The sequence below is a fragment of the Pseudorasbora parva genome, chromosome 19 (assembly GCF_024679245.1).
Source record: "Pseudorasbora parva isolate DD20220531a chromosome 19, ASM2467924v1, whole genome shotgun sequence".
NCBI lineage: Eukaryota > Metazoa > Chordata > Actinopteri > Cypriniformes > Gobionidae > Pseudorasbora > Pseudorasbora parva.
In genome coordinates, this window is record NC_090190.1 from 40,238,617 (window position 1) to 40,256,884 (window position 18,268).

The 18,268-nt window shown below is 38.9% G+C and overlaps 2 protein-coding genes across 2 annotated transcripts in view; one reads left to right on the forward strand and one right to left on the reverse strand.

Moving 5' to 3' along the window:
* Positions 1 to 16,835, reverse strand: part of sh3bp5a (SH3-domain binding protein 5a (BTK-associated)) — a 53,971-nt gene extending 37,136 nt beyond the window's left edge. Inside the window, exons 1-2 of the mRNA XM_067425695.1 lie at positions 16,480 to 16,835; positions 14,173 to 14,235 (exon numbers count right to left, since the gene is read on the reverse strand). Of these exons, the coding sequence (XP_067281796.1) occupies positions 14,173 to 14,235; positions 16,480 to 16,560 (144 nt within the window). The 5' untranslated portion in view covers positions 16,561 to 16,835. The remainder of the gene's footprint in view (positions 1 to 14,172; positions 14,236 to 16,479) is intronic.
* LOC137047415 (uncharacterized) overlaps positions 1 to 18,268 on the forward strand; it is a 43,235-nt gene that overhangs the window by 12,321 nt on the left and 12,646 nt on the right. The gene's annotated exons all lie outside the window — the stretch shown is intronic.

Here is an 18,268-nt window from a genome sequence, read left to right on the forward strand (position 1 = left end):
TTTAATGGTTTATCACTTTCGACCAATAGGTGTCACTGTTACGAAACTGATGTGGTTTAGTCAGATTGAGATGACAATGACACATGCAAAGTTTGGTGTCAATATGTCAAAGCATTGCAGAGATACAGCCTCAAGAGTAATTTTTGCATCATGGCTCAACTCTGTTGCAGTGGTATATGAAAACTGTTTTGTCTATCAATCCGAAATCCATAAGTATTTGTCAGCATGGTCTGAAGACGATACGGATCAATTTTGGTGAAAATCGGACAAACGGTCTAGGATGAGTTTGAAAAAGTAGATTTTTAACAAATAACAAGATGGAGCACAGATATGTTTGCAAAATATGGCAAAATTGGTATCTATCTTCTCGGCATGAGCCAATGAATGTATTATGACCAGTCTCATTACAATAGGCTAATTTAATCAAAAGTTATTAGCATTTTTGTACATTTTATTACAACTTTTGACCACAAGGTGGCGCTGCCCCGAAACTTTTTGAATATCTTCGGGACATAGAGCGGAAGACACATACCGAGTTTTGTAACGATACACTAGTGCATTCTTAAATTATAGCATTAGCATTTTAAACCGTAATACTGCATTGAAGTCAATGGGAATTTCATGTTTTGTTTTATTATAGCGCCACCAAGAGGCACAATCCCACCAATTTTTTTATGTGTCCTCGTAGTGAGCCCATACATATGTGTGTCAAGTTTGGTGAAAATATTTCATTTTGTTTTGGAGTTATAGACATTTATATGAAAAAACACGTAAAAAATGACTGACACCTGACTTTGATTGGATTTTACTACCCCTTACTATCAATATTTTGAGATTTGGGCATTAGCGTATAGCTATCGACCTATGTTTCCGAACTTCTGAGGCTGGTTTCGTCTCGATCGGACTAGCGGTTTCGAAGATATCAGCAAATGTTTTTTAAGCACTAAATTACAACTCTGCGCAAACCATATGCCGAAACCTGGCAAGTCTGGTATCGTTGGAGTCGGCAAGGATTCAGGAGACCAAAAAACACACTCCCATCAAAATATGTCAACCACACCCAAAGTTATAAGCGTTTGAAAAAAAAAATTCTCCACTAGGTGGCGCTGTTTCGAAACTTCTCAGGCTACTTCAGGGCATCGTGGTGATGACCCATACCAAGTTTCATAACAATCTGTTCATGCGTTCATAAAATACAGCATTTTTGCACATAATTCAAAATGGCCGACATCCAAAATGGCCGACATGGTAAAATTGGATATCAGTCGACTCGGCATGACGCCCTGAATCTAATGAGACCAATTTTATGATTTTTGGATAAACGGTTCAGAAGTTATAAGCCAAAATAGGCATTTTTCGTATCTCCGGACAGGTAGGTGGCGCTGCGCCGAAACGCTGCATGTTGCTTCAAGTCATGCTTGTGATGACATGTACCAAGGTTGGTTTGAATACGATAAAGCGTTGCGGAGATATAGCCTTTAGTGTGTTTTTGCAACCTCCACGTAAAATTTGTTTGTGCGTTTATTGAAAACGATTGGACGAATCAACTTGAATTCCATAACTTTTTGTCAACATGCTCTGAAGATGATCTGTTTCAATTTTCGTGAAAATCGGAGCAACGGCCTAGGAGGAGTTCGAAAAAGTAGGTTTTTCAGAAAATTCAAAATGGCGGGAAAATTTGCATACCGGAAAATGACATCATAGGGTGAAATCGAATCGGCTTGAGCCAAGGAATCCGATGAAAAAAGAATTTTGTTTCTAGCCCTTAGGGGTCAAAAGTTATAAGCATAAATATGAGTGAAACTTTGGACAGGTGGTGGCGCTAGAGGGATTGAGTTAGAGGCACCAAATTTGCTATAGTGACAGCTCAGACTGGCCTCTATGAGTGTGCCAAATTTCACAACTTTTTACCATACGGTTCTATGGGCTGCCAGAGACTCCTATGGCGGAAGAAGAAGAAGAAGAAGAAGCAGAATAATAAATATAGCTGCAAGCAGCCATTATCGGGGCCAAGCGCAAAGAAGAAGACAAGACATGCCAGCATGGCTGGAAGTCTCAAGCCAACTGCAACAATGAGCCATTAAGGACCTATTAAGTTGATTTTAGGCAAAATAGCAGTCAAATTTTAAATACAGTCAATAATAATGGTTTAATGGTTTATCACTTTCGACCAATAGGTGTCACTGTTACGAAACTGATGTGGTTTAGTCAGATTGAGATGACAATGACACATGCAAAGTTTGGTGTCAATATGTCAAAGCATTGCAGAGATACAGCCTCAAGAGTAATTTTTGCATCATGGCTCAACTCTGTTGCAGTGGTATATGAAAACTGTTTTGTCTATCAATCCGAAATCCATAACTATTTGTCAGCATGGTCTGAAGACGATACGGATCAATTTTGGTGAAAATCGGACAAACGGTCTAGGATGAGTTTGAAAAAGTAGGTTTTTAACAAATAACAAGACGGAGGACAGATAGGTTTGCAAAATATGGCACAATTGGTATCCATGTTCTCGGCATGAGCCATTGACTGTATTATGACCAGTTTCATTACAATGGGTTAATTTAATCAAAAGTTATTCGCATTTCTGTACATTTTATTACAACTTTTGACCACAAGGTGGCGCTACCCCGAAACTTTTTGAGTATCTTCAGGACATGGAGCGGAAGACACATACCGAGTTTTGTAACGATACGCTAATGCATTCGTAAATTATAGCATTAGCATTTTAAACCATAATACTGCATTGAAGTCAATGGGAATTTCATGTTTTGTTTTATTATAGCGCCACCAAGAGGCACAATCCCACCAATTTTTTTATGTGTCCTCATAGTGAGCCCATACATATGTGTGTCAAGTTTGGTGAAAATATCTCATTTTGTTTTGGAGTTATAGACATTTATATGAAAAAACACGTAAAAAAGGACTGACACCTGACTTTGATTGGATTTTACTACCCCTTACTATCAATATTTTGAGATTTGGGCATTAGCGTATAGCTATCGACCTATGTTTCCGAACTTCTGAGGCTGGTTTCGTCTCGATCGGACTAGCGGTTTCGAAGATATCAGCAAATGTTTTTTAAGCACTAAATTACAACTCTGCGCAAACCATATGCCGAAACCTGGCAAGTCTGGTATCGTTGGAGTCGGCAAGGATTCAGGAGACCAAAAAACACACTCCCATCAAAATATGTCAACCACACCCAAAGTTATAAGCGTTTGAAAAAAAAAATTCTCCACTAGGTGGCGCTGTTTCGAAACTTCTCAGGCTACTTCAGGGCATCGTGGTGATGACCCATACCAAGTTTCATAACAATCTGTTCATGCGTTCATAAAATACAGCATTTTTGCACATAATTCAAAATGGCCGACATCCAAAATGGCCGACATGGTAAAATTGGATATCAGTCGACTCGGCATGACGCCCTGAATCTAATGAGACCAATTTTATGATTTTTGGATAAACGGTTCAGAAGTTATAAGCCAAAATAGGCATTTTTCATATCTCCGGACAGGTAGGTGGCGCTGCGCCGAAACGCTGCATGTTGCTTCAAGTCATGCTTGTGATGACATGTACCAAGGTTGGTTTGAATACGATAAAGCGTTGCGGAGATATAGCCTTTAGTGTGTTTTTGCAACCTCCACGTAAAATTTGTTTGTGCGTTTATTGAAAACGATTGGACGAATCAACTTGAATTCCATAACTTTTTGTCAACATGCTCTGAAGATGATCTGTTTCAATTTTCGTGAAAATCGGAGCAACGGCCTAGGAGGAGTTCGAAAAAGTAGGTTTTTCAGAAAATTCAAAATGGCGGGAAAATTTGCATACCGGAAAATGACATCATAGGGTGAAATCGAATCGGCTTGAGCCAAGGAATCCGATGAAAAAAGAATTTTGTTTCTAGCCCTTAGGGGTCAAAAGTTATAAGCATAAATATGAGTGAAACTTTGGACAGGTGGTGGCGCTAGAGGGATTGAGTTAGAGGCACCAAATTTGCTATAGTGACAGCTCAGACTGGCCTCTATGAGTGTGCCAAATTTCACAACTTTTTACCATACGGTTCTATGGGCTGCCAGAGACTCCTATGGCGGAAAAAGAAGAAGAAGAAGAAGCAGAATAATAATAGGAACACTAACGATTTCAATAGGTGCCTCCGCACCTTCGGTGCTTGGCCCCTAAATATAGCTGCAAGCAGCCATTATCGGGGCCAAGCGCAAAGAAGAAGACAAGACATGCCAGCATGGCTGGAAGTCTCAAGCCAACTGCAACAATGAGCCATTAAGGACCTATTAAGTTGATTTTAGGCAAAATAGCAGTCAAATTTTAAATACAGTCAATAATAATGGTTTAATGGTTTATCACTTTCGACCAATAGGTGTCACTGTTACGAAACTGATGTGGTTTAGTCAGATTGAGATGACAATGACACATGCAAAGTTTGGTGTCAATATGTCAAAGCATTGCAGAGATACAGCCTCAAGAGTAATTTTTGCATCATGGCTCAACTCTGTTGCAGTGGTATATGAAAACTGTTTTGTCTATCAATCCGAAATCCATAACTATTTGTCAGCATGGTCTGAAGACGATACGGATCAATTTTGGTGAAAATCGGACAAACGGTCTAGGATGAGTTTGAAAAAGTAGGTTTTTAACAAATAACAAGACGGAGGACAGATAGGTTTGCAAAATATGGCACAATTGGTATCCATGTTCTCGGCATGAGCCATTGACTGTATTATGACCAGTTTCATTACAATGGGTTAATTTAATCAAAAGTTATTCGCATTTCTGTACATTTTATTACAACTTTTGACCACAAGGTGGCGCTGCCCCGAAACTTTTTGAGTATCTTCAGGACATGGAGCGGAAGACACATACCGAGTTTTGTAACGATACGCTAATGCATTCTTAAATTATAGCATTAGCATTTTAAACCATAATACTGCATTGAAGTCAATGGGAATTTCATGTTTTGTTTTATTATAGCGCCACCAAGAGGCACAATCCCACCAATTTTTTTATGTGTCCTCATAGTGAGCCCATACATATGTGTGTCAAGTTTGGTGAAAATATCTCATTTTGTTTTGGAGTTATAGACATTTATATGAAAAAACACGTAAAAAAGGACTGACACCTGACTTTGATTGGATTTTACTACCCCTTACTATCAATATTTTGAGATTTGGGCATTAGCGTATAGCTATCGACCTATGTTTCCGAACTTCTGAGGCTGGTTTCGTCTCGATCGGACTAGCGGTTTCGAAGATATCAGCAAATGTTTTTTAAGCACTAAATTACAACTCTGCGCAAACCATATGCCGAAACCTGGCAAGTCTGGTATCGTTGGAGTCGGCAAGGATTCAGGAGACCAAAAAACACACTCCCATCAAAATATGTCAACCACACCCAAAGTTATAAGCGTTTGAAAAAAAAAATTCTCCACTAGGTGGCGCTGTTTCGAAACTTCTCAGGCTACTTCAGGGCATCGTGGTGATGACCCATACCAAGTTTCATAACAATCTGTTCATGCGTTCATAAAATACAGCATTTTTGCACATAATTCAAAATGGCCGACATCCAAAATGGCCGACATGGTAAAATTGGATATCAGTCGACTCGGCATGACGCCCTGAATCTAATGAGACCAATTTTATGATTTTTGGATAAACGGTTCAGAAGTTATAAGCCAAAATAGGCATTTTTCGTATCTCCGGACAGGTAGGTGGCGCTGCGCCGAAACGCTGCATGTTGCTTCAAGTCATGCTTGTGATGACATGTACCAAGGTTGGTTTGAATACGATAAAGCGTTGCGGAGATATAGCCTTTAGTGTGTTTTTGCAACCTCCACGTAAAATTTGTTTGTGCGTTTATTGAAAACGATTGGACGAATCAACTTGAATTCCATAACTTTTTGTCAACATGCTCTGAAGATGATCTGTTTCAATTTTCGTGAAAATCGGAGCAACGGCCTAGGAGGAGTTCGAAAAAGTAGGTTTTTCAGAAAATTCAAAATGGCGGGAAAATTTGCATACCGGAAAATGACATCATAGGGTGAAATCGAATCGGCTTGAGCCAAGGAATCCGATGAAAAAAGAATTTTGTTTCTAGCCCTTAGGGGTCAAAAGTTATAAGCATAAATATGAGTGAAACTTTGGACAGGTGGTGGCGCTAGAGGGATTGAGTTAGAGGCACCAAATTTGCTATAGTGACAGCTCAGACTGGCCTCTATGAGTGTGCCAAATTTCACAACTTTTTACCATACGGTTCTATGGGCTGCCAGAGACTCCTATGGCGGAAGAAGAAGAAGAAGAAGAAGCAGAATAATAATAATAGGAACACTAACGATTTCAATAGGTGCCTCCGCACCTTCGGTGCTTGGCCCCTAAATATAGCTGCAAGCAGCCATTATCGGGGCCAAGCGCAAAGAAGAAGACAAGACATGCCAGCATGGCTGGAAGTCTCAAGCCAACTGCAACAATGAGCCATTAAGGACCTATTAAGTTGATTTTAGGCAAAATAGCAGTCAAATTTTAAATACAGTCAATAATAATGGTTTAATGGTTTATCACTTTCGACCAATAGGTGTCACTGTTACGAAACTGATGTGGTTTAGTCAGATTGAGATGACAATGACACATGCAAAGTTTGGTGTCAATATGTCAAAGCATTGCAGAGATACAGCCTCAAGAGTAATTTTTGCATCATGGCTCAACTCTGTTGCAGTGGTATATGAAAACTGTTTTGTCTATCAATCCGAAATCCATAACTATTTGTCAGCATGGTCTGAAGACGATACGGATCAATTTTGGTGAAAATCGGACAAACGGTCTAGGATGAGTTTGAAAAAGTAGATTTTTAACAAATAACAAGATGGAGCACAGATATGTTTGCAAAATATGGCAAAATTGGTATCTATCTTCTCGGCATGAGCCAATGAATGTATTATGACCAGTCTCATTACAATAGGCTAATTTAATCAAAAGTTATTAGCATTTTTGTACATTTTATTACAACTTTTGACCACAAGGTGGCGCTGCCCCGAAACTTTTTGAATATCTTCGGGACATAGAGCGGAAGACACATACCGAGTTTTGTAATGATACACTAGTGCATTCTTAAATTATAGCATTAGCATTTTAAACCGTAATACTGCATTGAAGTCAATGGGAATTTCATGTTTTGTTTTATTATAGCGCCACCAAGAGGCACAATCCCACCAATTTTTTTATGTGTCCTCGTAGTGAGCCCATACATATGTGTGTCAAGTTTGGTGAAAATATTTCATTTTGTTTTGGAGTTATAGACATTTATATGAAAAAACACGTAAAAAATGACTGACACCTGACTTTGATTGGATTTTACTACCCCTTACTATCAATATTTTGAGATTTGGGCATTAGCGTATAGCTATCGACCTATGTTTCCGAACTTCTGAGGCTGGTTTCGTCTCGATCGGACTAGCGGTTTCGAAGATATCAGCAAATGTTTTTTAAGCACTAAATTACAACTCTGCGCAAACCATATGCCGAAACCTGGCAAGCCTGGTATCGTTGGAGTCGGCAAGGATTCAGGAGACCAAAAAACACACTCCCATCAAAATATGTCAACCACACCCAAAGTTATAAGCGTTTGAAAAAAAAAATTCTCCACTAGGTGGCGCTGTTTCGAAACTTCTCAGGCTACTTCAGGGCATCGTGGTGATGACCCATACCAAGTTTCATAACAATCTGTTCATGCGTTCATAAAATACAGCATTTTTGCACATAATTCAAAATGGCCGACATCCAAAATGGCCGACATGGTAAAATTGGATATCAGTCGACTCGGCATGACGCCCTGAATCTAATGAGACCAATTTTATGATTTTTGGATAAACGGTTCAGAAGTTATAAGCCAAAATAGGCATTTTTCGTATCTCCGGACAGGTAGGTGGCGCTGCGCCGAAACGCTGCATGTTGCTTCAAGTCATGCTTGTGATGACATGTACCAAGGTTGGTTTGAATACGATAAAGCGTTGCGGAGATATAGCCTTTAGTGTGTTTTTGCAACCTCCACGTAAAATTTGTTTGTGCGTTTATTGAAAACGATTGGACGAATCAACTTGAATTCCATAACTTTTTGTCAACATGCTCTGAAGATGATCTGTTTCAATTTTCGTGAAAATCGGAGCAACGGCCTAGGAGGAGTTCGAAAAAGTAGGTTTTTCAGAAAATTCAAAATGGCGGGAAAATTTGCATACCGGAAAATGACATCATAGGGTGAAATCGAATCGGCTTGAGCCAAGGAATCCGATGAAAAAAGAATTTTGTTTCTAGCCCTTAGGGGTCAAAAGTTATAAGCATAAATATGAGTGAAACTTTGGACAGGTGGTGGCGCTAGAGGGATTGAGTTAGAGGCACCAAATTTGCTATAGTGACAGCTCAGACTGGCCTCTATGAGTGTGCCAAATTTCACAACTTTTTACCATACGGTTCTATGGGCTGCCAGAGACTCCTATGGCGGAAGAAGAAGAAGAAGAAGAAGCAGAATAATAATAATAGGAACACTAACGATTTCAATAGGTGCCTCCGCACCTTCGGTGCTTGGCCCCTAAATATAGCTGCAAGCAGCCATTATCGGGGCCAAGCGCAAAGAAGAAGACAAGACATGCCAGCATGGCTGGAAGTCTCAAGCCAACTGCAACAATGAGCCATTAAGGACCTATTAAGTTGATTTTAGGCAAAATAGCAGTCAAATTTTAAATACAGTCAATAATAATGGTTTAATGGTTTATCACTTTCGACCAATAGGTGTCACTGTTACGAAACTGATGTGGTTTAGTCAGATTGAGATGACAATGACACATGCAAAGTTTGGTGTCAATATGTCAAAGCATTGCAGAGATACAGCCTCAAGAGTAATTTTTGCATCATGGCTCAACTCTGTTGCAGTGGTATATGAAAACTGTTTTGTCTATCAATCCGAAATCCATAAGTATTTGTCAGCATGGTCTGAAGACGATACGGATCAATTTTGGTGAAAATCGGACAAACGGTCTAGGATGAGTTTGAAAAAGTAGATTTTTAACAAATAACAAGATGGAGCACAGATATGTTTGCAAAATATGGCAAAATTGGTATCTATCTTCTCGGCATGAGCCAATGAATGTATTATGACCAGTCTCATTACAATAGGCTAATTTAATCAAAAGTTATTAGCATTTTTGTACATTTTATTACAACTTTTGACCACAAGGTGGCGCTGCCCCGAAACTTTTTGAATATCTTCGGGACATAGAGCGGAAGACACATACCGAGTTTTGTAATGATACACTAGTGCATTCTTAAATTATAGCATTAGCATTTTAAACCGTAATACTGCATTGAAGTCAATGGGAATTTCATGTTTTGTTTTATTATAGCGCCACCAAGAGGCACAATCCCACCAATTTTTTTATGTGTCCTCGTAGTGAGCCCATACATATGTGTGTCAAGTTTGGTGAAAATATTTCATTTTGTTTTGGAGTTATAGACATTTATATGAAAAAACACGTAAAAAATGACTGACACCTGACTTTGATTGGATTTTACTACCCCTTACTATCAATATTTTGAGATTTGGGCATTAGCGTATAGCTATCGACCTATGTTTCCGAACTTCTGAGGCTGGTTTCGTCTCGATCGGACTAGCGGTTTCGAAGATATCAGCAAATGTTTTTTAAGCACTAAATTACAACTCTGCGCAAACCATATGCCGAAACCTGGCAAGTCTGGTATCGTTGGAGTCGGCAAGGATTCAGGAGATCAAAAAACACACTCCCATCAAAATATGTCAACCACACCCAAAGTTATAAGCGTTTGAAAAAAAAAATTCTCCACTAGGTGGCGCTGTTTCGAAACTTCTCAGGCTACTTCAGGGCATCGTGGTGATGACCCATACCAAGTTTCATAACAATCTGTTCATGCGTTCATAAAATACAGCATTTTTGCACATAATTCAAAATGGCCGACATCCAAAATGGCCGACATGGTAAAATTGGATATCAGTCGACTCGGCATGACGCCCTGAATCTAATGAGACCAATTTTATGATTTTTGGATAAACGGTTCAGAAGTTATAAGCCAAAATAGGCATTTTTCGTATCTCCGGACAGGTAGGTGGCGCTGCGCCGAAACGCTGCATGTTGCTTCAAGTCATGCTTGTGATGACATGTACCAAGGTTGGTTTGAATACGATAAAGCGTTGCGGAGATATAGCCTTTAGTGTGTTTTTGCAACCTCCACGTAAAATTTGTTTGTGCGTTTATTGAAAACGATTGGACGAATCAACTTGAATTCCATAACTTTTTGTCAACATGCTCTGAAGATGATCTGTTTCAATTTTCGTGAAAATCGGAGCAACGGCCTAGGAGGAGTTCGAAAAAGTAGGTTTTTCAGAAAATTCAAAATGGCGGGAAAATTTGCATACCGGAAAATGACATCATAGGGTGAAATCGAATCGGCTTGAGCCAAGGAATCCGATGAAAAAAGAATTTTGTTTCTAGCCCTTAGGGGTCAAAAGTTATAAGCATAAATATGAGTGAAACTTTGGACAGGTGGTGGCGCTAGAGGGATTGAGTTAGAGGCACCAAATTTGCTATAGTGACAGCTCAGACTGGCCTCTATGAGTGTGCCAAATTTCACAACTTTTTACCATACGGTTCTATGGGCTGCCAGAGACTCCTATGGCGGAAAAAGAAGAAGAAGAAGAAGCAGAATAATAATAGGAACACTAACGATTTCAATAGGTGCCTCCGCACCTTCGGTGCTTGGCCCCTAAATATAGCTGCAAGCAGCCATTATCGGGGCCAAGCGCAAAGAAGAAGACAAGACATGCCAGCATGGCTGGAAGTCTCAAGCCAACTGCAACAATGAGCCATTAAGGACCTATTAAGTTGATTTTAGGCAAAATAGCAGTCAAATTTTAAATACAGTCAATAATAATGGTTTAATGGTTTATCACTTTCGACCAATAGGTGTCACTGTTACGAAACTGATGTGGTTTAGTCAGATTGAGATGACAATGACACATGCAAAGTTTGGTGTCAATATGTCAAAGCATTGCAGAGATACAGCCTCAAGAGTAATTTTTGCATCATGGCTCAACTCTGTTGCAGTGGTATATGAAAACTGTTTTGTCTATCAATCCGAAATCCATAACTATTTGTCAGCATGGTCTGAAGACGATACGGATCAATTTTGGTGAAAATCGGACAAACGGTCTAGGATGAGTTTGAAAAAGTAGGTTTTTAACAAATAACAAGACGGAGGACAGATAGGTTTGCAAAATATGGCACAATTGGTATCCATGTTCTCGGCATGAGCCATTGACTGTATTATGACCAGTTTCATTACAATGGGTTAATTTAATCAAAAGTTATTCGCATTTCTGTACATTTTATTACAACTTTTGACCACAAGGTGGCGCTACCCCGAAACTTTTTGAGTATCTTCAGGACATGGAGCGGAAGACACATACCGAGTTTTGTAACGATACGCTAATGCATTCTTAAATTATAGCATTAGCATTTTAAACCATAATACTGCATTGAAGTCAATGGGAATTTCATGTTTTGTTTTATTATAGCGCCACCAAGAGGCACAATCCCACCAATTTTTTTATGTGTCCTCATAGTGAGCCCATACATATGTGTGTCAAGTTTGGTGAAAATATCTCATTTTGTTTTGGAGTTATAGACATTTATATGAAAAAACACGTAAAAAAGGACTGACACCTGACTTTGATTGGATTTTACTACCCCTTACTATCAATATTTTGAGATTTGGGCATTAGCGTATAGCTATCGACCTATGTTTCCGAACTTCTGAGGCTGGTTTCGTCTCGATCGGACTAGCGGTTTCGAAGATATCAGCAAATGTTTTTTAAGCACTAAATTACAACTCTGCGCAAACCATATGCCGAAACCTGGCAAGTCTGGTATCGTTGGAGTCGGCAAGGATTCAGGAGACCAAAAAACACACTCCCATCAAAATATGTCAACCACACCCAAAGTTATAAGCGTTTGAAAAAAAAAATGCTCCACTAGGTGGCGCTGTTTCGAAACTTGTCAGGCTACTTCAGGGCATCGTGGTGATGACCCATACCAAGTTTCATAACAATCTGTTCATGCGTTCATAAAATACAGCATTTTTGCACATAATTCAAAATGGCCGACATCCAAAATGGCCGACATGGTAAAATTGGATATCAGTCGACTCGGCATGACGCCCTGAATCTAATGAGACCAATTTTATGATTTTTGGATAAACGGTTCAGAAGTTATAAGCCAAAATAGGCATTTTTCGTATCTCCGGACAGGTAGGTGGCGCTGCGCCGAAACGCTGCATGTTGCTTCAAGTCATGCTTGTGATGACATGTACCAAGGTTGGTTTGAATACGATAAAGCGTTGCGGAGATATAGCCTTTAGTGTGTTTTTGCAACCTCCACGTAAAATTTGTTTGTGCGTTTATTGAAAACGATTGGACGAATCAACTTGAATTCCATAACTTTTTGTCAACATGCTCTGAAGATGATCTGTTTCAATTTTCGTGAAAATCGGAGCAACGGCCTAGGAGGAGTTCGAAAAAGTAGGTTTTTCAGAAAATTCAAAATGGCGGGAAAATTTGCATACCGGAAAATGACATCATAGGGTGAAATCGAATCGGCTTGAGCCAAGGAATCCGATGAAAAAAGAATTTTGTTTCTAGCCCTTAGGGGTCAAAAGTTATAAGCATAAATATGAGTGAAACTTTGGACAGGTGGTGGCGCTAGAGGGATTGAGTTAGAGGCACCAAATTTGCTATAGTGACAGCTCAGACTGGCCTCTATGAGTGTGCCAAATTTCACAACTTTTTACCATACGGTTCTATGGGCTGCCAGAGACTCCTATGGCGGAAGAAGAAGAAGAAGAAGAAGCAGAATAATAATAGGAACACTAACGATTTCAATAGGTGCCTCCGCACCTTCGGTGCTTGGCCCCTAATAATAATAGGAACGGCTACGATTACAATAGGTGCCTCCGCACCTTCGGTGCTTGGCCCCTAATTATGTTTTTTTGAGAAAGTAAAAATGCAAAATGTTTCCTGTGATGGGTAGTTTTAGGGGCAGGGACAGTGTAAGGGGATAGAAAATACGGTTTGTACAGTATAAAAACCATTACGCCTATGGAGAGTCCCTGTTAACCACATAGACCAACGTGTGTGTGTGTGTGTGTGTGTGTGTGTGTGTGTGTGTGTGTGTGTGTGTGTGTGTGTGTGTGTGTGTGTGTGTGTGTGTGTGTGTGTGTGTGTGTGTGTGTGTGTGTTGTGTGTGTGTGTGCTGCTGCGGTGCGTGAAACTAATGTGAAAACAGACTTAATTTGCCTCAAATGAAAGCATATACACTGAATCGTTTCCTATCGCATATATAGTGTGCTATGTGCCTTTTCACCATGAAGAAATTAGTAAATGTGTGTTAACAACTGGGCAGTGTAAGGGGGCGGGGCTTTAGATTCTAGAGCGCATTTTGATTGGACAGAAGATTTGACGAGAAGGTAAAGTGCAATGATGTCACCAAAATCTAAAATTCGTTTTAGCAGAAGTGGGAGACTGTACATTTTGAATGCTTATATCTCCTAAATGCAAATTTTGTCATAGTTTTGGAACATACACCAGCTTATTCATAACTTTAAGGCTAACAGTCATACTAAAAGCTAAAAAACTTCAGTGAAGCTTTAAAATACTCTTGAAAAGTTCTTGCCTTTACCGTGGTGCCAGCATATTTTTTGTAAGGGTATGTATGCTGAATTAAAAAAGGAAATCATAAACCAGCTGAAACAAAACATGGAAATGGATATTTCTTGTGCCAGTTTAGCAACATGGCAATTACTATTTGTGTTTCCTTTTGTGTTCCACAGAAGAAAGTCAGATTACATTTTCCTAAACTACTCCTCTAGCTGTTGTGGCTTTCAGAGGAATTCCAGACTCAGATTGGAGAGATTTCCTCTGTCTCAGCCGATAAAAAGGGTGTCAGTCATATAATAGGACGCTTCCCATTGGTCAGTGCCGGAGGGGGGAGGGTGCTGAACTTTTAGACATGACTTTGGAATGCCGCCTGCAGCCATTTTCAGCAAAAACAGTGACAGCAGAAAGCAGGCATGTGAACCTTACCTCCAGTTCTGTCTCCCATCTGTTGATGTTATCTGTAGACTGGTTCAGCTTCTCCAGTTCGCCCTGTTGAAGAGATAAAGCGAGGCGATCGCAGTAAGATGCCTGTTGCAATGCCAGCAGCGACATCTGGAAGTGTTCTTCAAGTAACCCAACACTGAAATAAGCTCATGCGTATGCTTTTCCTCCCATGTTAGCTACACGTTGATGACACACAGATGTTTCACACTGTTGTTTTCATTATGAGATTATTTCATGGGTGGAGGATGAAAACCAGTTCATCTAGCACAACTAGCACAAGCTTAAAGGGTTTTCCACGGTTCCTACCGAGATAAATGCTTTATTTTAAAATCATCCAAAGTGTCATTAATTGTAAAGAAAGTGCAAAACATTTCCCAAAAGGATGTTTCAAATGATAAAACAATAGACAATGATGCTTTAAAAAATGTCACTGTGTTAGAAAGTGTGTTTGTGACAGCTGTTTTTGTGATTTTAGTTTAGTGCAAGTGTTTTTGTTGTTTTTTGACAATAATAGGGCTACGTTATACATTTTAAATAATAATAATTGATAGATAATCAATAATTAATTAATACTTATGTACAGTTGCAAGAAAAGATATGTGAACCGCTTTCAGAATCTGTGAAAATGTGAATAATCATACAAAATGCTTTATGTTTATTTAGTGCTGTCCCGAGTAGGATATTTTACATAAAAATGTTTACACACTTAAAAAAGGGAACATTTTGGACTTTTGCAGTACAATCGACTTGGATCATTAAGTTATTTCATCTTAAATTATGTTAAACTGACTTTAAAAAATGAGTTAAATCTTATATAACTAATAAAAAAGTTGAACATTTCTTAACTTATTTTGATGAGTTAAAACCATGTAAAAACATGTCATAACTTATTGAACATAGGCCTATCTTTTTTTACAGTGCATATAGTCCACAAGACAATAAAAAACTGCTGAATTTATTAAAATGACCCCGTTCAAACGTTTATAAGAGCTTGATTTGTAATACTCTGAGTCATTCGTAGGAGTGATGATGGTTTTGTGATGGTTGTTCTTGATTTTCTTGTTTGTCCTGAGCAGTTAAACTAAAGTTCTTCTGCAAATCCTTCAGTTTTCCAGCATCTTTTGTGTATTTGATCCCTCTCCATCATGATCATGAGCTCTGAGGACCACAGAAGGACTCAATCACAGCTATTAAAAACACTCACACACTCACTGAAGCTCCAGAAGGAAACACAGCGCATTAAGAGCCGAGGGTGAAAACTTTTGAACAGGATGAAGATGTCCAAATTTTTCTTATTTTGTTTAAGTATCAATTTATACTCCCTCAGTCGTCCTCAGATCTCAGAATCATACAGTCACAGATGGAGAGGATTCAAATATACAGAAGATGCTGAAAAACTGAAGGATTGGCTGGGGTATTTTTCTAAAGAGCGTTGGGCAGTTTTCCTCAGGACCAACGAGAGACTCAAGTAAAAGAATTATATAAAAAAACATCGGGTTTTTTCGGATGTAGGGAACAACACACAGTTGAGAAGCAATGGTTCATAAGCTTTTGAACGAGTCATTTTAATAAATTCAGTATTTTTTGTGGGTTTTAAACATATTGTATGTAAAATATATTATTCAGGACAGTACAAAATAAAAAATGACATGCATTTTGTATGAGCTCTCTTATTTTGTTACAAATATTCACATTTTCACAGATTCTGCAAGCGGGTCACATACTTGTTCTTGCAACTGTGTGCCCCCAAATATTTTTTTATGGGTCACTGCAGATCGTTTTCTAACGAATAAAAACATTATTATTCTAATAGGACTCGAACACGTCATAAAGAAGTGTTCCCTTTAAAACGCTGAAACTAATTCTAAATATGACATCAAAAGTAGACATGTGTCTGATTGTCAACGCGGTTCCTCAAACAATGAAACAATATAACGGAATAGAACAGATGATGTCACAGTGGGGTTCCCCTGATCGAATCAGACACCAGCTGTGGAAAAATCTGAGCAAACCGAACATGATCTGATCGGATTATCGGTGCATACTTCTGATGAATTTATGGACGATCTGATCGAGATTTAATCCACAAAGAGTTTGACCCTGGGTAACTTCAGTTCTGGTGGCGGAAAGGTTAAACGGGAATAAATCGACATATAGAAGAACAATATAACATATCAATACAGCCCAATCGCGTAGTTTATAAGAATTCAGTCGAGTTTGGTTAATCCGCTTTAAATGGATTCTCAGATGCATCATCAGTCGAAATGGGTTTTGTTGCTCTGTAGCTACCTGAATCCTCGGGTCGACCTCCTCTTCCTCCAGAGACTCTGAGTCTTCATCAGATTTATTCTCTTTCTCTGTGTCGTTCATTTTGATAGTGGACGTGATTCGTTTCTTATTGACCGAACAAAGCGGGTCTCTGTCCGGGATGACGGGCTCCGATGATCCGCGCAGAGCCGCGCTTCTGCGGTCACTCCATTAATACATCCAGACGAACGCGATTAAAGGAAACACGCACGAGCCCTCATATCTCGAAGATACCGAATCTACCGACACACGAACACTGACACACACACACACACACAAAACACCGGCAGACTCGAGAACGAGGAGCCGCTCGAGCTCGGAGATCTAGCCCGCCCCCTCCGGTGCCCTGAATGAGGGTCACTGCAGTTCACACACCACACACACACACACACAGAGAGAGAGAGAGAGAGAGAGAGAGAGAGAGAGAGAGAGAGAGAGAGAGAGAGAGAGAGAGAGAGAGAGAGAGAGAGAGAGAGAGAGAGAGAGAGAGAGAGAGAGAGAGAGAGAGAGAGAGAGAGAGAGAGAGAGAGAGAGAGCTTAAATGGCATTATATGGTCTCTATAGAAAAGTTAAATTTAAATTTGATCTGTTACAACTAATGTATAGTTTAAGATATGTTCATGAAAGTACAATAAATTAACTAGTAAATCAATTAAATAAAATGTATTATTATTATTATTATCATTAAGTGTACAATTATTATTATTATTTTTTGGCCATTTCAAAATAGTAAAGATACCGTTTTATAAAATGACCCTGTCAGAGGGGATTTAACACTTTACAATAAGGTTTCATTTGTTAACATTATTTAATGTATTATTAACTAATAATAACAATTAGCAATGCATTTGTTACAGTATTTAATTAGTTCATAAGAATGCAGTTGTTCATTGTTTAGCATGCTATAGTTCACAGTGCATTAACTAATGTTAACAGATACAACTTCTGATTGTAATAATGTATTAGTAAATGCTGACATTAACATCATTATAACTCGCAATGTATGTAAAGGCTATACACTAATTTAGGGATATTTGAATGTGTGTGTCTGAATGTTTCTGCCCTTTCAATGTTTGCAAAATGCTAAACAGACTTCCTACATTCAGTTATTCCAGGCCAGTTTGTTTGTACTTGCTGTCAAAACAAATATACTTTGTCAAACACACACACACACACACACACACACACACACACACACACACACACACACACACACACACACACACACACACACACACACACACACACACACACACACACACACACACACACACACACAAATGCTGACAGTTTTTGTGTGATGTGTAGGTTTAGGGGTAAGGTTAGTGTAATGGGAGATAATATACAGTTTGTACAGTTTAAAAATCATTATGTGTATGGTGTGTGTGGCCTGGTAAACCCTACATTATGGGGACAAAGGATATCCGAAATCTTTGTCCTTGTTATATTATTTGGTCTCCATGAAGAAAACTGCTTTTAAATCGTACTAAGTGCTGTTTTTTGACAAATTAAAATGCAGAAAGCTATTTGAGATGGGTTTAGAAGGGGGATTACATATACAGTTTGTACAGTAAAATAAAACAACAATTTGTCTAAGGAGAGTCCCCATTAAAAGACATTAACCCCCATCATTAACATGCCAGAGAAAAAGGACAGGGCCAAAGGGTTAGACATTGTTACACATAACTAAATAATAATACAAAATATTCATTTCTAGGATGATATCTAGATGCCATGCATTGAATCAAGGATGCTTTATGTCGATCATGTG